Source organism: Pseudophryne corroboree, chromosome 10 (genome assembly GCF_028390025.1).
Source record: "Pseudophryne corroboree isolate aPseCor3 chromosome 10, aPseCor3.hap2, whole genome shotgun sequence".
Taxonomy (NCBI): Eukaryota; Metazoa; Chordata; class Amphibia; order Anura; family Myobatrachidae; genus Pseudophryne; species Pseudophryne corroboree.
The window spans coordinates 76,753,534-76,780,626 of record NC_086453.1 but is presented as its reverse complement, the minus strand read 5'-3'; the positions used below and the strand labels follow the sequence as shown (position 1 = coordinate 76,780,626).

At 43.0% G+C, this 27,093-nt stretch overlaps 1 protein-coding gene across 1 annotated transcript in view; it reads left to right on the top strand.

Annotated features, from left to right (window-relative positions):
- Positions 1 to 454: 454 nt before the first annotated feature.
- Positions 455 to 27,093, top strand: part of LOC134965023 (hemicentin-1-like) — a 96,570-nt gene continuing 69,931 nt past the window's right edge. The window contains exons 1-2 of the mRNA XM_063941608.1: positions 455 to 532; positions 764 to 1,078. Coding sequence (XP_063797678.1) covers positions 475 to 532; positions 764 to 1,078 — 373 coding nt within the window. The 5' untranslated portion in view covers positions 455 to 474. The remainder of the gene's footprint in view (positions 533 to 763; positions 1,079 to 27,093) is intronic.

Below are 27,093 nucleotides of genomic sequence, written 5' to 3'. Positions count from 1 at the left end.
CAGATTCAGACTGATTCTGAGACCGGATTCTGTAAGTATTACCTGGATAAGAGATAAGAATTTGATGGGATGGTCCTAGTTATGGCAATTACTATGAGTATAATTAATAAGAGATCTAGAAGGGATAGAGAACAATTATGTGTTTTTCCCAGGGAATTAGACAGAGAGATAAGTTATTCTGCAGTACTGGCCATGGCTCATAGTAGTTTGGTAGTTTGCCTGTGATAGCATCTACTTCCTCAGCATACAGTACTAGTTATACATAAGGTGTGCGTTATTGGCAGAGTGACCAGGAAGCTGTGTGTGATATTACACTACAATATTCCACAGCATCTGGTTATTAATAAATATCTCACAGACCTCCCCTTAGAAGAAGTGAAACTGACTGGGACCTGGAGAGCACAGAACAAAGGTTCCAGCTTGGGGCAGAGAGGCAGAGACTGCAGAATCAGACACAGGCAGGGGGCATCAGCCATGGGTCTATATAAATGTTTCCTCCCTTCTATGCTGCTGCTGGGGATGGTGATCCCAGGTACTGTAACATTTACTTTGTTCTCTTGTGGTAAGCTGTAATTCTCTTGTTATGTGAAATGTTTCTGTCATTATTACATTATGAACTGAACAAACATCAACAAATTAATAATCAACACAATATTAATATGTGCTGTGAGATTCTGACAATGACACCAGGCTGCTCAATAATGCTGTTATTTGTCTCATGTCTGTAAGCACAGTGATGGTGATGCTGTATTATCCCCTGCAGGTGCTGTGGATGCTCAGGTGGTGAATGGAGCTCTTGGGGGATCTGTTTACTTTAATGTGACTTTCAGATTCCAACCACATACATTTATATGGAATTTTATCATGGCTAATGGTACCACGATCACAGTAGCTACCCTGCCACCTTCTGGAACTATACACTATTTTGATCATTATTTGGGAAGATGTGAGATGTATAGGAATGGAAGTCTGAGGCTGGATAATATTACACACGCTGATCAGGGGGAGTACTCAGTGAATGCTCAAAATGCCGACCTTACAGATGGTAGTACACAACAGCTTCAGCTCTACATCTACAGTGAGTACTTACCATACATTATAGTGTAACCATTGAATTATATTCTATAATATCTGAGCAGGAAACAGTGACTCATACAATGTAACACACAATTGTTTAAGCAGACTACTGTACATCACCTAATACAATGTAGACCATACTCTCATACTAAGAATAAAGTATTGCCATTGTGTGATGATGTAGGTGTACGCAGTATATACTTGTATTGTGACATGATGATTCATTCCTGATTTGCTTTAAGTTGAGAAGAACAGGAGACAAAGGGGATGAGAGAATAGTAACAGAAAGGATCATACAATAGGATGAATGGTGGAAGGGAGACAGAAAAAGGACAGAAAGAAACACAGTAAAATATGAAGGTGGAAAGTGGGCAAAAAATACAATTAGTTTACAATAGATAGCTAAGAAAAGGAAACAGAGGGATGAACATTGAAAGTGATAAAGCTAAATATTTATCTTATATAAATCCCTTTGTGAGGTCTAAGAACACTGTACGCTATTTACGTATGGAGTACCGTAAGGGTACGCTCGTTGCGTAACGATCGCTTAGCCGTGGTCGAGACGCTCAAGCGTCACGTTCGCTCACGGCCAAGAGATCACAGGCAGGCACGGTATTGGCTGCCGACTAACGTAATGATTCGCTATAGCGTAGCGGCCGCTCGGGACCACGAGGAGATCACCAGCGGCGCAGACGCTCACAATGTTAAACCTTTATATCTAAACCATAAACAATGTAATATGCTGTAAAACCTTAGTGTAGAGATAGGGTGTAGATGCAACACAGTGTAACCTTATTAACTTAAAAGCTGTTTGAGCGTCACCGACGCTCTGAGAATACTTAACACTATAATAAATACACAGATACCGTGCTTAGGGTCCAACGCCTAATATATATATTATGAATGTTATACTTGCAAAAGAATTAATACAATACAAGTCATACACTACAATATAACATAGACTACCTAACCAGATAACTACACATGAAATACAATACAATACTATTACGTTTAAGGGATTACGAGAGAAAGAGGAGAAGAGAGAGAGAGAGAGAGAGATATGGCCCATAACAGCAAGAAAGACAATATGATTGCGGAGAAAACTTACGCACAAAGGAAACGATCGCATGCGCCTCTGGACATCCAGCTCCCGATTTTCAGCAATGATAACCGTTGAAGAGTGAGCTGGATGTGATCGGCTTGTCTATTTATGCCCCACACACAATACAATTCAATGGTCCCTACAATCTCATTGTTCATTGGACACAGGAATTCCTCCTCGCATTATAACAAAAGGTCATAGGTTGATTCATACAGGTGGGCTGTGACGATTTCCAACAGCTCAGGTGGGAGGGAAACTGGGTTTCCCGCCGCATGGATAATTAAGTGCAAATAATAGTAAATGGACATAAACTTCTTATGTCCATAACTATTCGCACGAGCGATTAATCCGCTTCAAACCAACACCGGAATATTGCTAATTAAATACTCTTCCGATGGATACTAAACACCACTGTATTACTCCTGTCTGACCCTTTGTATCAAACAAAGGGGGATTTCTCTGTTCATGAACATTCAACATTAACCAAACTTTCAGAATCTATCAAAGGGACCATGATCTACAAAATACATTATATAGTGAAAATATGTAACGATTGAGTCGCACGCTACGAACACATGAACTCTACCGTAAATGCACATACCGCGCGCCCGCGGGTGCCCGTAACAGCGAGTATGCGCACTCACTGGAGAGCGCACGCATGCGCAGCGCAGACCTGAATGAGGTGCAAATATGGCAGTGTGCATCGTGATATTTTTCTGACTTTGACAGTCCACCCTTTGGCAGTCAACAATAACTGCCACTTCCTAAAACATTTCAAAAAGAGAAAAATATATGTCAGGGGTTAATACATTTACATGGTTGGGTAGGGGAGGAGAGGAGAAGGTAGGAAAAGGGTATGACCTAGTGAGATAGCAGAAGCATGTGTGTATGAATCCGTGCTTGGGGGTCATGTATCATCGTGCCGTACGTGTTTTAAATCAAGCTTCGAGGTATTGCGAATTATACATTTGAATTCCTTCTTATCCCGTGGTACGGGTCTGTGGATGGGCTGTCAAACTTTACCGAGCTCTTTTCGGATTTTGGTTGCAACAAAATGGGGAGCACATTTTAGTTGATGATACATGAATGGGGGAATATGTGATTGCTGATATCTGTGCCTGTATTCCCTATACTATGTGTGTAATTACCTGAAGGTTGTAGAGATGAAGAAAATACATAATTACGGTAAATGCAGTGGTATTCTATGTCAGGTAAATGAACATTTGTCGGTTGAAGTCTTGTTCGGTGTCTGTTGAATGCAGTCTTCTTTGTTCTTTTGCCCATAAGGTGCGAGCAAAAGCTTTGTCAATGTCCATAGATTTACAAAAGTGTTGGGCTAGCGTAATTTTAAAATTTCTAGGGAAACTGGGGATCTATGGCAAAGTTCATCAAAAATCTGTGTATCAGGTTGTCAAAACTTCTTCTTTAATCCATCTGTTGTCTGTATATCGGCTCATCAAATTCCTCGTCCAAGTGGGTCTTTATACCTTGGAGAAAACGGAAAAACAGGTGAAAGAAACGGACCGTAGAAATCGCATTTTCATCACATCATGGTTTCTACATTTGGGTCATAAATCAAATCCATTGGAATTACAATTTTCTCACTCCTTAAACTCATCACCCTGGTACTTCGTTTGCACTTCGTTAAAGCCTGACCGCATCTAAATATCAAGCCAATCGTTATGATAACACCTAAGATACATAGGAGAAACTTCCCTACATCCATTATGACTCCTTGAGCCCATTCTCCTAAACCGGAGAACCAATTTCGCGGGTTCAACCATGACACCCAACCAGTCAGCTCATTACTCACAGCAGCAAGGGTGAGATTGTGTCTCCTGCGAAATTCCCACTTCAGTTGGAGAATATCGTCCATCTTTTGGTCTATGACCTCGACCGGGTCCTTGGTACTATTTGTAATATATGTGCAACATTTCACGCCGTACTGCGTTGCCAGTGTGACACAATATCCACCTGTTACTGCTGTGAGATAATTGAGAATCATTCTATGCTGAACTAGTTCTGTTTTATAAGCTTGAAGTTCTCTTCCAGTATACCTAAACGTGTCATCATACATTTCTGTGATATTGTCTAACAAATTTGCGAGCGCAGATATGTATTTATAATTCAACACTCCTCTAGCGGTGCGAGTGAAATCTAACGCGATTAGAACCTGAATCCCGGTGGATTCATGGATCATGTCAGAGGCCGGATGCTCTGTTCTTTCTATCAGGTGCCGTTTAACTACGTGCTCGTAATGGGTGTGAGTATAAGGAGCTTGGGCAACACGGTGTATATCTTTCATTTTGGCATGTGATACAGTCATTACTTCAGGCAGTACTTTTCCAATATAACACAATCCTTCCGAGTTTGGGGCAAGCCACTTATACGCCTTCCTCCCGCATATGAAATATGCATCATCGGGGAGAACATATGGGACGGAGTAGGACATAACCATATTACACATCTTCCATGTGAAATCTCCTAACCCTAATTCTCCCATCTGTCTAGTACACGTATCAGCTTGTACGATATGTGCACAGTATCCTGGTGATACCTCTCCAACTCTCGTAATCCTACTTCCTAGGGTATACCTATATTGGAAAGATTTTCCTCTACTGGCTATGTGGCGTATAAGTTCTGTATCTGTCGGCATTCTATCTGCTCTATATGAAAAGGTCATGGTTTGGTTACTCCATGACACTTCCCAATTTCCCGGCTTTCGGGGATTGGAAATGTTAAAACATATGAGGGATCTATCCACATGATATTGGTGGAGCTTCAAACTAGGAGGACTGGAGATATTAAACCTCCTGTCCACCGGCCTCCCACCACTTAGCTCAAGTACCTCCCCTATCGTTAAAGGAAATGGTACTAGTCCTGATTTGCTATGACCTTGAGGTACTTGAGAGCATACCCAACAATCTGTTTGATTTAACACACTACCCACTAAGGAGTGATAGTCACTCAAGGGATGCCGGTCCATGTGGATATTAAAACTGGATTGGCATTTCTTAATGCACCCATCCTCGACTACATTGTCACAGAGCCTACAGATACAGTTCTCTTCAGCTAACAATCCTTAACAATTCCTTCTATGGTCAATGCTATCGGATCGTTTTCTGATACTCGCCTTTGCTTGTTGATTATGTTGTTCTTGGGAAACTACGCCTCCATCTCTGTCATCAGAACCCATTCCAGAACCTCTCTCGAACTCCATGGTACTCTCGCCGGAACAGACTGCTCTGGTCAACATCATGGTCAACAGGAAAATCCGGATCACAGTCTCTTGGGGCAAGTCCATCTTATAGGAGGAAACGAAGAAAAATGAGAAGGGGGAAAAATAATTTGAGGGAGGGGGAATGGGAAGTGGAGAAAAACAATAAAAGGGAACAGGGAATCGACAACTGTTTTTGATCTTGTGATTTTCAATGCTCAGGTGCCGCCTCAGTCCTCCTGGAACAGACACTCCAGTGATACAACTTCCTCTACCGTCTGTTCCTTATCACGGGACCTCTCTGGATCAGCAACCTTCTTACAGTGGGACGAATGAACCCAAGTCTCTCTCTCGGCAACCTTCAGTGCTGTAGTGCTAGTCAATAAGACTTGGTATGGTCCTTCCCATCTGTCAATAAGGCAACCTGAGCGTAGAAAATTCCGTATCATTACATAATCCCCAGGTTCAATGTCATGACAATTACTATCTGGTAAATCAGGAATCACTAACTTCAAATTATCATTTTGATTCCTTAGCTGTTTACTCATATTAACCAGGTACTTTACAGTCACTTCATTGTTACACTTCAAATCATCCTGAGGGTTAATCATAACATGCGGTTGTCGACCAAACAAGATTTCAAAGGGAGACAGATTAAGAGGGGACCTGGGAGTGGTTCTGATGCTGTACAGTACAATGGGTAGAGCTTCTGGCCATGTCAATCCTGTCTCTGCCATAACTTTGCTCAGTTTATTTTTAATGGTGCTGTTCACTCTTTCCACTTTCGCACTCGCCTGTGGACGGTATGGAGTGTGCAGCTTGCTATCAATTCCCATCAACTTACACATTCCTTGAAAGACATCACCTGTAAAATGGGTACCCCTATCACTTTCAATTATTCTAGGGATACCATATCTACATACAAATTCCTGCACAATTTTCTTAGCAGTAAACATAGCGGTATTTGTGGCCGCAGGAAATGCTTCGACCCAATTTGAAAAAACATCTATACAAACAAGTACATATCTCAAATTTCGACAAGGGGGTAATTGAATGAAGTCAATCTGTATTACCTGGAAAGGGCCGCCTGCAGGTGGGATATGAGATGGTTCTGTTGGTATTGCTTTTCCGATGTTCTTTCTCAAACAGGTAAGGCATGACATTGCTCTCTTACCTGCATGAGATGAAAATCCTGGGGCGCACCAATATGCTCTTACCAACTTGCACATTCCCTCCTTGCCCAGATGAGTCAGCCCATGAGCTGCCTCAGCTAAACATGGAAGATATGCTCTGGGGGCCACTGGTTTACCTTGTCCATCCGTCCAGAGTCCTGAGGACTCCTGGCCATATCCCTTTGCCTTCCAGACTGCCTTTTCCTGTGTGGAACACAAATTTTGCATCTCACACAACTTCTGTGTGTTGATGGTATTAAATACCATCAGTCGTGTGGTGTCTGTCTGTCTGGGGGTACCAGCTGCTAACTTAGCTGCTTCGTCTGCTCGGCTGTTACCAAGTGATACTGGGTCTTGGCTATATGTGTGTGCTTTACACTTGATAACAGCCACTCTGTCGGGTTCCTGTATCGCTGTTAGAAGCCTTTTGATGTGAGCTGCATGCGCTATCGGTGTACCAGCTGCCGTCATGAAATTTCTGAGGCGCCATAGGGCTCCGAAATCATGGACTACCCCGAATGCGTATCTAGAATCGGTGTAGATATTGGCTGATTTGCCCTTAGCCAATTCACATGCTCTGGTTAGGGCGACCAGTTCAGCAACCTGGGCTGAGTGAGGTGGGCCTAGCGGTTCCGCTTCTATGGTGCCTTGGTCATCTACGACTGCGTATCCAGTACACAAGTCTCCCGAGTCTGACTGTCTATGATAACTACCGTCCGTGTAGAAAGTTAGATCTACATCTTCCAGTGGGTTGTCACTGATGTCAGGCCTTGCGGTAAAATTTTGGGTCAAATATTCCATACAATCATGTGTGTCTTCCTTTGTGTTAAATTCTCCTTCCCCACCACTCTCATCCTCCACCCTTTGTGCCTGTCCAGGCACACCTGGGAGATATGTTGCAGGGTTTAATGCACTGCATCTCCTTATGGTGATGTTTACGGGGGCCATTAGTGCCAATTCCCATCTTGTAAACCGCGCTGATGAGACGTGCCTGGTTTGGGCAGAATTTAGCAAGGCTGACACTGCATGTGGTGTATGAATTGTGAGGTTGTGACCTAGCACTACGTCTTCGCTTTTCGTTACTAGCAATGCTATCGCAGCAACGCTTCGCAAGCATGTGGGGAGGGATCGTGCTACCGTATCTAGCTGAGCGCTGTAGTATGCTACTGGCCTGCTGGCATCACCGTGCTTTTGGGTTAAGACGCCTGCCGCGCAACCAGCACTTTCTGTTCCGTACAGCTCAAAGGGTTTCCCATAGTCTGGCATACCTAATGCTGGTGCCTGCGTTAGGCACTGTTTAAGTCTCTCAAATGCCATCTCGGACTCGACTGTATGCGAAATCCGATCAGGTTTGTTTGAGGAGACCATCTCCTGCAAAGGTAACGCTAGAATGGAAAACCCTGGGATCCAGTTACGGCAATACCCACACATTCCTAAAAATGTTCTGATCTGTTGCTGGGTTTGTGGCAGAGTCATGTCTCTAATTGCTTGAATTCTATCAGCGGTCAGGTGTCTCAGTCCTTGTGTTAGACAGTGTCCCAAATATTTTACCTTAGCTTGGCATAATTGCAACTTGTCTTTGGAAACCTTGTGTCCTGTGTCTGAAAGATGAAACAGGAGCTGTTTCGTATCCTTCAGGGATGCTTCCAATGAATCAGAACACAGTAGTAGATCATCCACGTACTGTATTAATACTGATCCACTCTCTGGTTGGAAAGACTGTAAACAATCATGCAAAGCCTGGGAAAAGATACTTGGACTGTCTATGAAACCTTGTGGTAATCGAGTCCATGTGTATTGGACTCCTCTGTATGTGAATGCAAACAAATATTGACTGTCAGGGTGCAGAGGTACCGAAAAGAAAGCGGAGCAGAGGTCAATAACAGTGAAAAATTTTGCAGTGGGAGGGATTTGCATAAGGATGACAGCTGGATTTGGCACTACGGGGAACTGACTCTCAACTATTTTGTTAATCCCCCTTAGATCCTGCACTAGCCTGTAACCCCTCCCCCCACTCTTTTTCACAGGGAAGATGGGACTATTGGCAGTGCTGGACGTTCTTACCAGAATGCCCTGTTGTAGCAAGCGCTCTATTACGGGATACACTCCTAACTCCACCTCTGGCTTCAGAGGGTACTGTGGGATTTTTGGAGCTATCCTACCATCTTTTACTTGTACAACTACTGGAGCTACGTTTGCCATTAATCCAGTGTCCTGTCCATCTTTAGTCCAAAGTGACTCTGGTATCTGGGATGTCATTTCCTCTACTTGGGATGGAGTCCTATTTGTCATAATGGTATGTGACATTAATTTTGACGGGGAGTCTAACATGTCTCGCACTTCCAGAGCGTGATTCTCAGGTATGTCCAAGAATACACCTTCAGGAGTACAATAAATGACGCACCCCATCTTGCACAATAAGTCTCTTCCCAGGAGATTAGTCGGTGCCGATGCAGCCAGCAAAAAGGAATGCTTGGTATGTAACGGCCCTACTGTAATCTCGGCTGGTTTGCTAACAGGGTAGTGCTGGACTACTCCTGTTACTCCTATGGCTGGAATTGTCTTACCAGTGGTTCTCATGCCCACTGTCGAATTTATCACTGATTTGGCCGCCCCTGTGTCTACAAGAAAGTTTAATGATTTACCAGCTACATTGATTGCAATTTCTGGTTCACTCCCAAGACTTGCAATCAATTTTACTGGCTGCAGATTACAGGTATGGCCACACCCCTATTGGGTATGGTGACCTCCCTGAATCCCGCTGGCAGTAACTACTTGTGAAGGGGTTAAATGGGAACTACCAGTGGCTTGCCAGTCTCTGTTCGGGGGGTATCTTTTTGTTTCCCCTGTATGTGGCTCATAACTCCGTCTCTGTGGACCCTGCTCCCAATGTCGTGTGTCGTGTCGTTGTCTAGGGGGTTGATATGAGTTTTGTGAATTTTTCATTCTACAGTCTCGTGCCATGTGTCCCTGTCTATGACAAGAAAAACAAGTTACCACATTTGACTTACCCACAGGGTTTGGTGATTTATACAAAGGCTGCCTTGTGGTCAGGGCCTGTATACTTACGGCCATTAACTTATCACCTTGTGACTCCCTGTGTCGGGTGATATTCCGGTCGTGATCAATAGCAGCCTCTCTCAAAGTAGCCACCGACAGACCTCGCCAACATGGTTGCGTGGTCTGCACTCTTGTCTTTAATGTCTCTTTTAAACCATCCATTAGTACAGATACTGCTACTTCTCGGTGGTTTATGTTTGTTTTAATGTCCTCTATACCTGTGTACTTTGCCATTTCTAGTAATGCCCTGTGAAAATATTCTGCAGCAGTTTCTGACTCTTTCTGTCTAATGGAGAAAATCTTATTCCACTTAACTACCGCTGGGAAATACTCCTTTAACTGTAAACTTATTCTTTTTACGTTATCTTTGTTGTACACATCTGTAAGAGGTACATCCTGATCTAATCCACAGTCAGCCAAAAATTGAGCTGCGTCGACATTTGAGGGTAAACATGCCCTCAGCAATACCTGCCAGTCTTTGTTATTGGGCTCTAAAGTGTTCCCTAGGTCTCTGATGTATTTCTGGCTGGCAACTAAGTCTTTCCTAGGGTCAGGGAATTCAGACACTATGGTTCTTAATTCCATTCGGGAAAATGGGCTGTACATGGCAATGTTCCTAACAGGAGTGATTCCTGTCGTGTCAGTTTTCCCATTTGGCACTGCTATTACCCTAACAGGATTAAGTCTACTAACATCACTCTGTGTAGGTTCTACAGCCTGTGGTGAAATGGTTTCAGCATAGTGTATGGTGCCGTACTTACCTGTAGATACGACCTCACCTATCCCTCCGCTAGGGGCTTTTGTTACTAATCTCGTGGGTGGAGCCGTGCCTACTGTTGTCTCTGCTATGGTGGCTGCTAGAGAGAGCGCCGATATTGTTGCCGATTCGTCTTCTTGATCACACTCCTGGGGAAAGTTCAAAACAGGGTACAACTTGCACGGGTTAATACTTGCATTGGTTAACTTATTAACATTTACACAGTTGCTAAGTGTTTGTTTGTTACACCCTAATGCGTCATTCTCCGCAACCAATTTCTCTCCTGATATGTATGGTGGCGGCGGGGCTGTCGCTATCAATTTCTTGATAGGATTAGATCCCGCCGCCAGAGCCAATCCTCTCTGTATTTCACCCTCCTGTTGCCATAACTGCAAATAATCATAATGTTGGATTCGTCTCTTTGTTGATTTAATGAGACATATCCTCCTCCTTAAATTTTGCAACACTTCTGGGCTAAAGCTACCTACTCTTGGGAATTTCTCCCCGTCATGCACTGTCATTCTCTCCCATTCATCACATAAAACCTCTGTATGTGAACCATATTTTTCACACATTACGTACCTTGCCGACCCGACTGGTCGGTTTACTGAATCAACCCGAACCGAGGTTGATCGCCCCCTTCCTGAACAATTGGCCCCCATAACTTGCAGGCGTTGCTTTCACCACCTCTGACCTTATTTCAGGGTCTTCAGCGAACCCTTACAAAAACCAAAATGTTCACGATAGGCTGACGGTGGCGGTTTACCGAGTACCCCACTCACTCGCCCACGCCGACCAATACGACCCACACACTGCCTTAGTGCTGGCGTACTCGACCCAGGGCCCCTATGAACCTCTATTTACTGGAACATGCGAGGGATATCCGCAGAACACTTACTCTTTCCAGTAACTATTGGTTGTTGGACAATTCCTGAGTGACCAGCGAACTTCCCTTCAGAAAATAAAAAATTACACAAATCACATCAGAGTGTACAAATAGTTTTATGACCGGGATCGTACACAAATGGTACTGGTCAGATTAACTAGTGTACACAATTACGTGCGGTACAATCGTTCAGCACATAAGCAACTAATCTTATGTGCTGAGCGACCAGTGGAATCGAAAATTTCGGCTGCGAATTCCTTCAGCCAGAGCTTTATTGGCCTATATGGGTTTTGCACCAACCCCCTGGGTTGTGCCCTTTTTCTCTTATTTATGGCAGACTTCTTAGTCTGCTGTACCTGGACCTCCCGGTCTGTAGTATGACCTCCTGGTCTACTATACTCTACTGCTCAAATTTTGTGTTTAACCAGAGATGCCTCCCTAGCCACCATGCACGTCACTTACATGTATGTACCTCTGCGAGAACTCGACTTCTTGTGGTTCAACCTGTAAAATTGTATAAACTTATATATACAAAACACTCACTCACCACACGTACACTTTTGCTTCTATTTCTATTTCTGCGCAGAAATTTTCTTTAGACCAGATGTGTTGTGAATTTGGAGAAGGATCTGTTAATCTAAATTTCGGACACTAAAATAGATTTGCGCTATTTATCGCCTGATGCGCTACTTATCGCCTGTTGCGCTATTTATCGCCTGTTGCGCCACTTAAAAATCAATACTGTCGTGTGACTTGAGTTACGTGGGCGTACCCAGACGCTCCGTTGCGTAATTTACGCTGCGTGCGTCGGCCTTGGCGTACGCGAGTCTCAGCCCTTTGTTAGAGACACGTGTACACAAAACCAATGTCCACCATAACACAACTAACACTTTTATCAATGTAGATGATCCTCGATCGTCTACTGCGCAACACACCAATCTCTCCTTTTACCTTAGGTAGAGTTGCGTGTGGGTTTTACACTTTAACTATGAAATAGCGACAAATCTCTCTTAGCACGTTTTATCAATTATAAAATGGCAAACAGGAGAGTGATATATGAAAATACACGAATGAAAAAGAAATGCAGATATGTGCGTGTGTACGCAAGACAGAAATAAACAGTTTTAAAAGACACTAGCGTGTTGTTCTTACCTCCGGTTCCGGATTCCTTCAGCACCCTTTACTAAGCGAAGCAGACGCTTATCCCGTCAGCACTGCGAAGAATATGATCTCCCGCCCTTTGCTGATGGATAATGTCTGCTGAAATTACCTAGCAGAGATATGTGAAGGACAGGACGAGCCGCCAATTGATAAAGCTAAATATTTATCTTATATAAATCCCTTTGTGAGGTCTAAGAACACTGGGGCAGATGTATTAACCTGCAGACGGCATAAGGAAGTGATAAACCAGTGATATGTGCAAGGTGATAAAGGCACCAGCCAATCAGATCCTAACTGTTAATTTACATATTAGAGCTGATTGGCTGGTGCCTTTATCACCTTCCACATATCACTGGTTTATCACTTCCTTATGCCGTCTCCAGGTTAATACATCTGCCCCACTGTACGCTATTTACGTATGGAGTACCGTAAGGGTACGCTCGTTGCGTAACGATCGCTTAGCCGTGGTCGAGACGCTCAAGCGTCACGTTCGCTCACGGCCAAGAGATCACAGGCAGGCACGCTATTGGCTGCCGACTAACGTAATGATTCGCTATAGCGTAGCGGCCGCTCGGGACCACGAGGAGATCACCAGCGGCGCAGACGCTCACAATGTTAAACCTTTATATCTAAACCATAAACAATGTAATATGCTGTAAAACCTTAGTGTAGAGATAGGGTGTAGATGCAACACAGTGTAACCTTATTAACTTAAAAGCTGTTTGAGCGTCACCGACGCTCTGAGAATACTTAACACTATAATAAATACACAGATACCGTGCTTAGGGTCCAACGCCTAATATATATATTATGAATGTTATACTTGCAAAAGAATTAATACAATACAAGTCATACACTACAATATAACATAGACTACCTAACCAGATAACTACACATGAAATACAATACAATACTATTATGTTTAAGGGATTACGAGAGAAAGAGGAGAAGAGAGAGAGAGAGAGAGATATGGCCCATAACAGCAAGAAAGACAATATGATTGCGGAGAAAACTTACGCACAAAGGAAATGATCGCATGCGCCTCTGGACATCCAGCTCCCGATTTTCAGCAATGATAACTGTTGAAGAGTGAGCTGGATGTGATCGGCTTGTCTATTTATGCCCCACACACAATACAATTCAATGGTCCCTACAATCTCATTGTTCATTGGACACAGGAATTCCTCCTCGCATTATAACAAAAGGTCATAGGTTGATTTATACAGGTGGGCTGTGACGATTTCCAACAGCTCAGGTGGGAGGGAAACTGGGTTTCCCGCCGCATGGATAATTAAGTGCAAATAATAGTAAATGGACATAAACTTCTTATGTCCATAACTATTCGCACGAGCGATTAATCCGCTTCAAACCAACACCGGAATATTGCTAATTAAATACTCTTCCGATGGATACTAAACACCACTGTATTACTCCTGTCTGACCCTTTGTATCAAACAAAGAGGGATTTCTCTGTTCATGAACATTCAACATTAACCAAACTTTCAGAATCTATCAAAGGGACCATGATCTACAAAATACATTATATAGTGAAAATATGTAACGATTGAGTCGCACGCTACGAACACATGAACTCTACCGTAAATGCACATAACGCGCGCCCGCGGGTGCCCGTAACAGCGAGTATGCGCACTCACGGGAGAGCGCACGCATGCGCAGCGCAGACCTGTGTGAGGTGCAAATATGGCAGTGTGCATCGTGATATTTTTCTGACTTTGACAAAAGCAAAGGAAGAGGTTGAAGAGTAATGGGCAGGGGTGGGGGTGGGGGTGGGGGGTGTCAGTACAGTGTGTGGGAAGATGTGAGCTGTATAGGAATGTATTACCCTGAGACAATATCACAGTTGCTGATAGAGATGTACAGTACTGTGCACGGTCGCTGCTCAAAATGCTGACTTTACAGAAGGTAACACAACAGTTTCAGCTCAACGTCTACAGCAAGTACTTACCATGGACAAAAGTTCCATTCTTCCTCATGTTCTGGTGCATTTAGTATTATATTCTGGTGAATATACAGTAGTATAGTATCATAGCAGCAACAGAGTGACAGAGATGTACACAGTGTCGGACTTGTGAATAAAGGGCACACTAGGGAAATGCAGTGGTAGGGCCCCATGCTTAGAGGCTTGGCTAACCATGGATGCATGGTCTGGGCCCCTAGTGCATGTATGATATTGTACCACATTAATGACAGCAATGCACTGTAGACAATACATCATAGTCCTGTGCAGCATAAGGTAACATATGTATAATGTATAATTTAAGTGCACAATCTGGAACCTGATCCCTAGAGGAGGGGGTGGGCCCCCAGCAGTGGGGCCCACCAGCGGTTACTCTTGTACCCCTGTGGGCCAGTCCGACCCTGGATGTACAGTACAATGAAATGTATTATTTTGTAAGCTGAATGTATCAGTGATATGCTGAAGATATCCTCTCCTACTCTAAGGAATACATGCGTATAAAGAATAAAGGTATGCCATGGTGGGAGCTTTAGGTATAAGGCAGAATGTATTTGTAGTGTGACACAATTACATTTCCGAGTTTGTTTTCTGTTAGAGAGAACACAAGACAAAAATAAATAATGGGTCAATGTATTATTATTATTATTTGTGGCCATCCCTCGGAAACTATAGATACCTTACCGACATAATTCACAGCAAGAAGGAATCTTACTGAGTCGCCCAGACAGGGGCTCTGACAAGAGTCTGTCCCATTAGTCAGCAAGAAGTACTGTGGTTTTATGCGAACACCTTAATTCCCACTATTTCCTCCCACCTGTGATACTGAGCATGTTTCGCATCCAGAGACCCCCCCCCCAAGACCTACCTTCCTTCGCTACACTTACCTGAACCTGTGCTCCGCCTCCGCTGTGACCCCCAGTGCTGTATAGTGAGATGTCGGTTTCACAGCATCACTTTACTGCACCGGGGTCACAGCAGGAACACAGTGATCACATGACCAGCTGCCCAATCACCGATCACTGGTCCCTGCATGCAGGTCAATATTACTTTTTTTTTCACACAGTGATCAGCCTGTGTGTCTATCAGACACACATGGTTGATCACAGGGTCCGGATCCCAGCTCAGCCTTCGCTGCCAGCATGCAGAGAAAGCTGTGCAGAGGTAAGATAATCAGAGGGAAGCCCTGATAACACTATATAAAGATAGTGTTATTATAACAGGAATCCCTCCGGGATTCTTTTACTATTTTTTTTGTAAATTGGGGAATTTTATCTGCTTACTAAAACAAATGCAAATTAATGGCTAGAAGGAGAATTTTACTAATTCCCCTCCAATTGCCCATTGCTCACACCGCACACCCTGCACACATTTTTTGAACACTTACCCCTCCGGTGTCCCGTGTGGGTTGCACAGTGGCCATTTTACCAGAGTTTTGCGCATGCGTAGTAGAAAAACCCCTGGGAAAATGGCCGCAGCATACACACTGGACTCTAGAAAGTTCCAGGAAGTCCCAGGCCTCTGGGAACTGCAAGTTGAAAGGCCAACACCAGCAGCTGATTGCGCCCAACTGAATTGCTCCATGGGGCACAATCCTAGTGGATGCCGGCGCAATAAATAGTTGAATTCCCCCCATAGAGTCATCTATGTATTTTGTCACATATATTCATTAGAACAAACAGATGTGAATAAGACATACTTACCAACTGTACCAGAAGGTGCATATGTGCAGGCTCTACCGGAAGAGGACAGGATGGGAAAATAACCGTGAACCAGGGGTTTTTAGGTACAGTATAAATAAGGGTCAATTTTATTCCCGCCTCCTCCCGCAGACCCATAAAAAGAGGCATTTTACTGTGTGAGGGTAGGGTCTAATGATGTTTTAGCCTGGCTCAGCCCCAGAGTGGTCACCAGGATAGGACAAAAATAAATGCAGCAAGTATGGAATAAGATTTTGTCATAGATCAATTATTTTAAATATGCTGAAATTTATTGTATTGGTATAATTTAAGTAATTAAATAGTTAGTATAATGTAAAAAAATAACAATAATAAACTATTATAGTATGAATTCTAAAAGTATGTTAAATGTAATACATATATACTCGTAAGGACTTTTTTTTAATGAAACGTATGTGACAAAAAGACATTTAAGAAACAGAACACATAAGCAAAGGAAGGTTACATAATGAGACAACAGCTCCGCAGTGGAGCTCTAAGGGGGGGGGGGAGCAGGTACTAATTACCAGGCTTCTAGGAGGGGTCAGCGCGTCCCTGCAGCCTCTTTCCCAGCCCAGCACCCACTGCTGTGTGCTGGACTGCAGTAGGTCCAGGGATGCTGCTGTTGCTGAGTTCGACCCCTCCCTAAATCTGACCCTGGCTGAGGGGATGATGACCCCCCCCACACCCCCTTCCCCTTGTGTAGGTCGGCAACAGTTACAAGTAGTTTCTAAAGTTATATTTTAAAGCGGCATGGCCACACCTTCACAATTAGTTAACATCCCCTTTCATAACCAGGGCCCAGGAAAGCTTGCTATGGCCCTGTAGTTCTGTAAACATATCGTAGAATACAAATGTTAAAGGACATAACATATTTATAAGTACTAAGCAACTAATGTCCAACGAAGTCATTAGAAAAATAGTAATGATAACAAACAAGGAGCCATCTCAGATTACCAATACATATGAAGCAACAGTTATCCCATCACAAATTGATCAGACTCATATAAACAGGTCTCATAGCAAAGAGAAAAAGGTGTGTACCAGCCCTGGCTGTATAATAAAATGGTTATATTAGAAAATGAATAAATTACTTCTAGGTCGGTTGGTTACAAAATTGGTAATAAAATAGATATAATAAACGGAATCAATATAATACATAATGAACTATTAAATAAAAAGATGTCACAGTGCTATTGGCAAAACAGACTTGTTATATAAATGACACATTCATTTGACTCCTATTTGCAACAATAATCATACCCTGATTAGAACTTTTGTCTGGAATCATATCCATATTGGGTCGTCAGAGGCAATTTGTATAAACCGATTGAGTCTTAAAAATGATAGATCCTTAAAAATTATATTAGCACCGAGTCACCTACAGACAATAAAAAAACAATACTAGAGGAGAAGGATGCAACTGGCTAACACAGAGACCATCTGGATTTTACAGGTGTGGTAAAACAAGGTGCACTATGAGGGAAATTCAGACCTGATTTCTGCTGTGCGTTATCGCACAGTGGGCAATCAGGTCTGTACTGCACATGTGTATGCACCGCAATGTGCTGATGTGTCGGACGACTGCATCGGGCATCTGTGCATAGTGACGGGATGGTGCGAAAAAAGCGATCTGATAGGTGATCGCAAGGTGACTGACAGGAAGAGGCCGTTTGTGGGTGGCAACTGACTGTTTTAGAGGAGTGTCTAGAAAAATGTAGGAGGGACCAGGTATTTGGAAGGACGGTTTCTGACGTCAACTCAAGCCCCGATCATCGCAGCGGCTGAGTAAGTCCTGGGCAGTGCAGAGACTGCACAAACTTCTGTTTGTGCAGCTATCCTGCACATGCGATCAGACACCTGCACAGCGAATTCCCCCTCCCCCTGTAGGCGGCGACTACCTGATCACAGGGATGCAAAAAACGCACCCTAGCGATCAGGTCTGAATTAGGCCCTATGTGCACACACAAGCCCAGAAAAACACTATCGATTACTTTGCCTTCTAATAATGAGGAAAATGTGCTGCAGTCCTTTATGAATTGCAATTCAAAATATGTGATCTATCTTTTAAATGCGCCTGCGGTCTGAGATATGAGGGGAGAACGACGAGACCTCTCCACATTTACTTCATGGAACACCGCCACAACATAATGAAGAACTGCACAACACATAGTGTCTCTAGACATTTTCATTTAAGATATTCCGACAATCCCAGCAGTCTCTATGTCACATGTTTGGAATCTGTTGGCCCGTACACACTGGTCGATATATCGGCCGTTCTCCTGAACGGCCGATATATCGCGGGACCGTCGGCCAGTGTGTACGGCCGATACGTCTGTGAACTCCGTCGTTGACAGACGTATCGCGTCGGCCACGCAGCACAGCCGACGGCCAATATATCTACCGATATATTGGCGCGTTGCTGTGTGTGTACGGGGCGGTCGGCCGACCGCCCGTACACATGCTGCGGCGGCCGGCGGTGATTGACAGCTGAACTGGGTGGGCGTGTGTACACGCCCGCCCAGTTCATGACGTCAGTCCCCGACGGATCGAGCAGTGTGTATGCTGAACACACTTCTCGATCCGTCCATAGATATATCTGCAGATCAATTGATCTGCAGATATATCTGTTAGTGTGTACCCACCTTAAGAGGGGGTGACAGATTTAATAGACTGTATAGCAGTGAGGTCTACTGGATGCTAAAATGCAATCCTTACACCCTGATGGTTTGAATGAAACAATAGAACTCAATTCAGTGATACAGAAACATAGACACTAGTCTAAGCACCATCGAGAATATGTTGGCCATGGAGTGAGATGCGAGCATTAGATTATAGGTCCTTATTACTTATGCTGCATCCTATGGCCCTTCTAAATATGTAAGAAAATGTATTTCTTGATAGTTATAGATGGATAAATTGGAAATTTCATAAAAATAATCTTTTGGGTCTGATAGAGTCAAATAACTACCTTTTAACATTAGCTATATATTAATACCGTGTAGCCGTAATGGCTGCTAAACCATGTGCACATGCTACGCACTCCGTACGCTATTTGCGTATGAAGACCTCGCACGTGGTACGCAAATAAAGTACACACGCTGTGCTGGGTGTACGGAATACCCACAGTGAGCATACACACAGACAGTAACCTTTATAAACTTTAAACACAGATTATGCTTACTCTGTAACCCTTGTATGCAACACACTATGATTGAGTTTGTGTTGTTAAACCTTACTACTGAAATACTGCAGCGATATAACGCTGCTTAACCTTGTTAATGTAAATGCTGTTAGAGCGATTTAGAATTCAGAAACCCTTTGTACCAGCTAGGGAGACACAGACACCATGCTGAGGTTCTAACACCTTATATGAACGTTCTATTTGCAAAAGAATAATACAATACAAGTCATACACTACCAATATAACATAGACTACCTAACCAGATAACTGCACATGAAATACAATAACAGTACAATAACACTTAAGAGAAAGGAGAGAGAAAGAGGAGAGGAGAGAGAGATATGGCTCACAATAACAATAAAGACAATATGATTGCGGAGAACTTACGCACAAGGGAAACAATTGCATGCGCCTCTGGATATCCAGCTCCCGATTATCAGTGATGAGAACCGTTGAAGAGAATAGTAGAATGGGAGCTGGATCAGATCGGCTTGTCTTTTTATACCCTACACACAATACAGTACAATGGTCCCTATATTCTTATTGTTCATTGGACACAGGAATTCGTCTCCGCATTATAACAAAAGGTCATAGGTTGATTCATACAGGTGGGCTGTGACTATTTCAAACTGCTCAGGTGGGTGGGAAACTAGGTTTCCCCGCCGCATGGATAATAAAGTGTAAATAATAGTAAAAGTCCATAAACTTCTTATGTCCATAACTATTCGCACGAGCGATTAATCCGCTTCAAACCAACACCGGAATATTGCTAATTAAATACTCTTCCGATGGATACTAAACACCACTGTATAACCCTTGTCTGACCCTTCGTATCAAACAAAGAGGGATCTCTTTGTCTATGAACATGCTACATTAACTAAACTTTCAGATTCTATCAAAGGGACCATAATCTACAAAATACATTATATGGTAAAAATATGTAACGATTGAGTCGCACGCTAGGCGCACATAAACTCTACCGTAAATGCGCATACCGTGCGCCTGCGGGTGCACGTAACAGCGGGTATGCGTACACACGGGAGAGCGCACGCATGCGCAGCGCGGACCTGTATGAGGTGCAAATATGGCAGTGTGCATCATGATATTTTTCTGACTTTGACAGTCCACCCTTTGGCAGTCAACAATAACTGCCACTTTCTAAAACATTTCAAAAAGAAAAATATATGTCATGTGTAAATACATTTCCATGGTTGGGTAAGGGAGGAGAGGAGAAGGTGTGAAAAGGGTATGACCTAGTGAGATAGCAGAAGCATGTGTGTATGAATCCATGTTTGGGGGGTCATGTATCATCGTGCCGTACGTGTTGTAAATCAAGCTTCGAGGTATTGCGAAGTATACATTTGAATTCCTTCTTATCCTGTATTAAGGGTCTGTGGATGGGCTGTCAAACTTTACCGAGCTCTTTTCGGATTTTAGTTGTAACAAAATGGGGGAGCACATTTTAGTTGATGATACATGAATGGGGGGATATGTGATTGCTGATATCTGTGCCTGTATTCCCTATCGACTATGTGTGTCATTACCTGAAGGTTGTAGAGATGAAGATAAAGAACAATTATGGTAAATGCAGTGGTATTCTATGTCAGGTTAATGAACATTTGTCGGTTGAAGTCTTGTCTGGTGTCTGTTGAATGCAGTCTTCTTTGGGCTTTAGCCAAAAAGTGTGGGCAAAAAGCTTTGTCAATGTCCATAGACTTACAAAAGTGTTGGGCTAGCGTAAATTTAAAATTTCTAGGGAAACTGGGGGTCTATGGCATAGTTCATCAATTATCTGTGTATAAGGTTGTCAAAACTTCTTCTTTAATCCATCTGTTGTCTGTGTACAGGATCATCAAATTCCTCGTCCAAGTGGGTCTTTTTTACCTTGGAGAAAACTGAGAAACAGGTGAAAGAAACGGACCGTATAATCGCATTTTCATCACATCATTGTCTCTACCGTTGGGTCATAAATCAAATCCATTGGAATTACAATTTCCTCACTCCTTTAGACTCATTACCCTGGTACTACGTTTGCACTTCATTAAAACCTGACCGCATCTAAATATCAAGCCAATCGATATGACAACACCCAAGATACATAGGAGAAACTTCCCTACATCCATTATGACTCCTTGAGCCCATTCTCCTAAACCAGAGAACCAATTTCGCGGGTTCAACCATGACACCCAACCAGTCAGCTCATTACCCACAGCAGCAAGGGTGAGATTGTGTCTCCTGCGAAATTCCCACTTTAATTGGAGAATATCGTCCATCTTTTGGTCTATGACCTCGACCGGATCCTCGGTACTATTCGTAATATATGTGCAGCATTTCACGCCGTACTGCGTTGCCAGTGTGACACAATATCCACCTGTCACTGCTGTGAGATAATTAAGAACCATTCTATGCTGAACCAGTTCTGTTTTATAAGCTTGAAGCTCCCTTCCAGTATACCTAAAAGTGTCGTCATACATTTCAGTGATATTGTCTAATAAATTTGCAAGCGCAGATATATATCTATAGTTCAGCACTCCTCTAGCGGTGCGAGTGATATCTAACGCGATTTGGAATTGAATCCCGGTGGATTCATGGATCAGATCAGAGGCCGGGTGCTCTGTCCTTTCTGTCAGTTGCCTTTTAACGACGTGCTCGTAATGAGTGTGGGTATAAGGAGCTTGGGCACCACGGTGTATATCTTTCATTTTGGCATGTGATACAGTCATTACCTCAGGCAGTACTTTTCCAATATAACACAATCCTTCAGAGTTTGGGGCAAGCCACTTATACGCCTTCCTCCCGCATATGAAATATGCATCATCGGGGAGAACATATGGGACGGAGTAGGACATAACCATATTACACATCTTCCATGTGAAATCTCCTAACCCTAATTCTCCCATCTGTCTAGTACACGTATCTGTTTGTATGATATGTGCACAGTATCCTGGTGATACCTCTCCAACTCTCATGATTCTACTTCCTAGGGTATACCTATATCGGAAAGATTTTTCCTTACCGGCTATGTGGCTTATAAGCTCTGCATCTGTAGGCATTCTATCTGCTCTATATGAAAAGGTCATGGTTTGGTTACTCCATGACACTTCCCAATTTCCCGGCTTTCGGGGATTGGAAATGTTTCGGGGATTGGAAATGTTAAAACATATTAGGGATCTATCCACATGATATTGGTGGGGCTTCAAACTAGGAGGACTGGAGATATTAAACCTCCTGTCCACCGGTCTCCCACCCTTTAGCTCAAGTACCTCCCCTACCGTTAAAGAGAATGGTACTAATCCTGATTTGCTATGGCCTTGAGGTACTTGAGAGCATACCCAACAATCTGTCTGATTTAACACATTACCCACTAAGGAGTGATAGTCACTCAATGGATGCCGGTTCATGTTAATGTTAAAACTGGACTGACATTTCTTGATGCACCCATCCTCTACTACACTGTCACAGAGTCTACAGATACAGTTCTCTTTTCAGCTAACAATGTTTACAAATAACATGGCTGCTAGATTGTTTCCGGTACTCGCCTTTGCTTGGTGGTTGTGTTGCTATTGGAAATTTACACCTCCGTCTCAGTCATCGGAACCTTTCTGGATCCTTTCTCGACCTCCATGGTACTCTCGCCGGAACAGACTGCTCTGGTCAACATCATGGTCAACAGGAAAATCCGTATCACAGTCTCTTGGGGCAAGTCCATCTTACAGGAGGAGAAAAGGAGAAATTTGTAATGGGGGTACAGGAAAACAGTTTGAGGGGGAGAGAAACTTGTTACGATAATAAGTTCTCTAGTCTTGTTGTTCTTCTTGTTCTGCTGTCATCTCAAAGGTGCTGTCTCTCAGTCTTCCAAACGAACATTCTGGTGATGCAATATTCCTTCCCAACCAGCGATCTTTCTGTAAGGAGCAAAAATCTTGCATTACCATTTGTCTAACTGATGTGTGACATACCATCTTTAAAACATGAAAACATGAGTGAGAAGAGAGAGAAAAAAAAAAAAAAAAACAAAGAAAGAGAGAACAATTCATATGCATATATATTACATAAATCAACAATAAACAACAACAGGAAAAAAAAAAAACATTTTTCAAACACTTTAAAATATTGTCAGATCATCAGGCTGTCATATCTACATGTCCAATGGTTTCCTTGCGCAGTCCCTCCCACCAGCACCTCCATACTCCACCCTCTGTATCTGGCCAGGACACATTGATGCGGATAGGTCATGCTGGGGTTTGGTAGACTTCTGCAAAGACCAAGCAGATATGCAATGTTTGAGTCCTACCAATAATCGTCAGAGATGGGGAGAGAAAAAGAAACATTTCACAGATACATATACAACGTTTCACCCGGTCATTCCTGTGTCTTCAGGGAATGACCTCCCAATTTATTAACTGTTTCCTCAGGCTTGCCATCAGTCCTAATGATCACCTTTCCTGACTATATATTATGGGTGTGGCCCAAAATTCTTCCTATATGATCCCTGATTATAATTTGGTGTGTCATAATTTTGCTAATTTCTTTGTCTAGGGGGTCTGACTTTATGTGTGCTGTTACAGTTGCTGGCATAATGCCCTTCTCTTTTACAAAGATAACAAATCCTTGGCTTCCTCCATGTGCTAGGGGCCTGGGGTTTCGGTCGACTTGATGCCTCCTCTAGTGCTTGGATGCTCATTACCATCAATCGCTCTCCCTGTGCTTCCCTGGTTCTTCGGATATTGCGGTCATGCTCGATAGCGGACTCTCTTAATGCAGCCACCGAGATACCTCTCCAGTGAGGTAGAGAGGTTTGTACCCTGATTCTTAGTGTGTCTTTTAAGCCGTCCATTAATACAGACACAGCTACCTCTCTGTGGTGTACATTAGTTTCAATGTCATCTATACCAGTGTACCTAGCCATATCCTGCAGAGCCCGATGAAAATACTCTGGTGTGGATTCACTTTCTTTTTGTCTTATTGTAAAGATTTTATTCCACTTTACTACTGCAGGAAAATATACTCCTAACTGTAGATTGATTCTTTTTACATTATCTTGGTTATACTTGTCTGTTAGTGGTACTTCCTCATCTAACTTGCAATCAGCGATAAACTTTAATGAATCAACATCGGGGGTAAGCATGCCCTCAAAACTGTCCTCCAATCTTTGTTTTTGGCTCTGCAGTATTTCCTAGCTCTCTAATATACTTTTGACAAGCAACTAAGTCTTCCCTGGGGTCAGGGAATTCAGACGAAATTGTTCTCAATTCTGTTCGGGAAAAGGGGCAGTACATGGCGATGTTCCTGACAGGAGTGACTCCTGAAGTGTCAGTTTTCCCATTTGGTACTGCAATTACCCTGACAGGATTAAGTCCAATGACGTCATTCTGAATTGATTCTACGATATGAGGTACATTTGTTTGTGCGTGATGTATAACACCATACGTACCTGTGGACACGACCTCACCTGACCCTCCGTTAGGGGGTTTGATTACAGTCTTTACCGATTTGGTCACGTCCACCTGGATGTCTTGTGTGATGGCTGCTGGAAAAGGTGCCGACATCGTGCTGGGCTCACTTTCTTGTTGGTGATCCTGAGGAAAGTTTAACATGGGGTGCGACTTGCATGGGTTAGTAGTTGTACATTTAACACTTTCCTTTTTATAAACCTTATTACGTCTGTTACTTTCATTCTTAATATAGTTACTAAGTGCATTTTTATCGTACAACATTGTGCCTTTCTCCGCAACCATAATCCTCTCCATTGCCATGTCTCTCCTCTCAAGATGAAAGTCAGGTATGTAAGTTAAATTTCTTTGCATTTCACTTTCCTGTTGCCATAACTGCAAACAATCATAATGTTTAACTCGTTGTTTCCAGGATTTTATGAGACAGATCCTTCGCCTTAAATTATGCAATACCTCTGAGTCAAAACTACCTATCCCAGGAAATGGTGCTTTATCCCCCACAGTCATTCGTGTCCATTCGTCACAAAAAGTCTCAGTGTGGGGACCATACCTCCCCCACATTACTAACCGAGCAGACCCTCGGGGTCTGCAAGCCTCTGCAGCCTGAACTCTGACTGCTAAACGTCCCTGTGTTGTGCACTTGGCTGCCATTGTGGACCTCTTTTAACACAGAAAAACTTCCTAAAATGCACCAAACACAGTAGTCTACGGTGGGAGTTTTCCAAGCTCTTCCACCAGCTTCTTCTGCTCCGGGTATCCCCGTTCCGCCTTCTAGCAGACACGTGTAGCCGTTGCAGGCCCTACCTCTAGAGATTTTCCTGAGCCAGCGAAAATTCCCTTCCTTTTTACACAAATCACGCTTGCATGTGCTTCCCACAACACGTATGAGGGCAATTTACCTCGTATCACGTTGCGTTATTAGTCACACCTACAACCGTGCGGTCCAATCGTACCACTTATAGACACTTGTTGCCCATAAATGGTAGGATCATTGGAGTCTCCCTACTGTGCTCCAAAACAGCCAGAGCGTAATACAACGAAAACTTTATCACACTCTGTCGCACGTTTTCACTTAGACCGTCCTCATACTTCACCAAGATTTCACCAAGACTTCACCAAGACTTCACCAAGACTTCACCAAGAGGAGTTCAATACACTCATACCGTTTTCAACCCACACTAACATTCTATAGTTTTCTGATCAGAAAAATAATTTCCCGTAATCTGATAGCTCTCCCCAGAGGCACTACAGTAAAGTAAGGTATTTAAACTAAGTTTTGAAAACTGAAATCAATTTGTGCTATTATCGCGAGGCTATACTATACCGCCCCCACTAAAACAATGCTATTGTGCGATTTGAGTTTCGGTGGGCGTACCCAGACGCTCCGTTGCGTAATATACGCTGCGTGCGTCGGCCTTTGTGTTGCGTACGCGAGTCTCAGCCTTTTGTTAGAGACACGCGTACGCTGGCCACAAAAATACAATTAGCACGTTTATCAATGTAGATGATCTTTAACTGTAATCATCTACCAAGCACCACACAGGTCTTTCCTTGTATCTCAGGCAAAGCTGTGCGTGTGTTTTACAAGTTACCCCTTAATGTATCATTTTTTTACTCTTTAAGTACCAATAGCAACAAATCTTTCTCAGCACGTTATCAATTATGAAATGGCAACCAGGAAAGTGAGATGTGAAGATTACACAAATGAACATGCAATTCTAAATTAATCTAATAACATATATTGATGTAAGCACACGCATATAGATATTACATATATGAGACCCTATTCAGTGCTTCTAATTTGCATATGAATGTGCAATTTCTTTCACTGCTGGGAGAGAGAAAAAAAAAAACAACAAACCAGTCCCACAGGTCATTTGCATTTCAATGGCTAACCTACAAGTAGCAGCGTTAAAACAGGTTCTTGAAGAGAGACAGTTACCAAAAAAAAAAAAACTACTTGTGTATTTCTTAAATCAAATATTTAATTTATTATTAACTGTTATTAAACTCTATCTGAACTACTTATGATTGACTATGATATGGACTAAACAAATGCATTAAAAAAAAACTCATTAAATGATGATTTCTTTTTGACAGTGGATGGCTGATTATTTCCTGAGTCAACTGAAAATCAGCCGTTCAAAAAAAATTGACCTTCCCAAAATGGCCGCTGCTCCTCCCCCATCCATGAGGTTTACACAAAATGGGGGACAGACCTTTTGTCACAAAGAAAAATCATCATGCCAGCCCCTTTTAGTTATCACGCTATGCAGAGCGATTAAAAATAATTTTAAACCTATTTAAACAGACAAACCATCCAATCTGCGT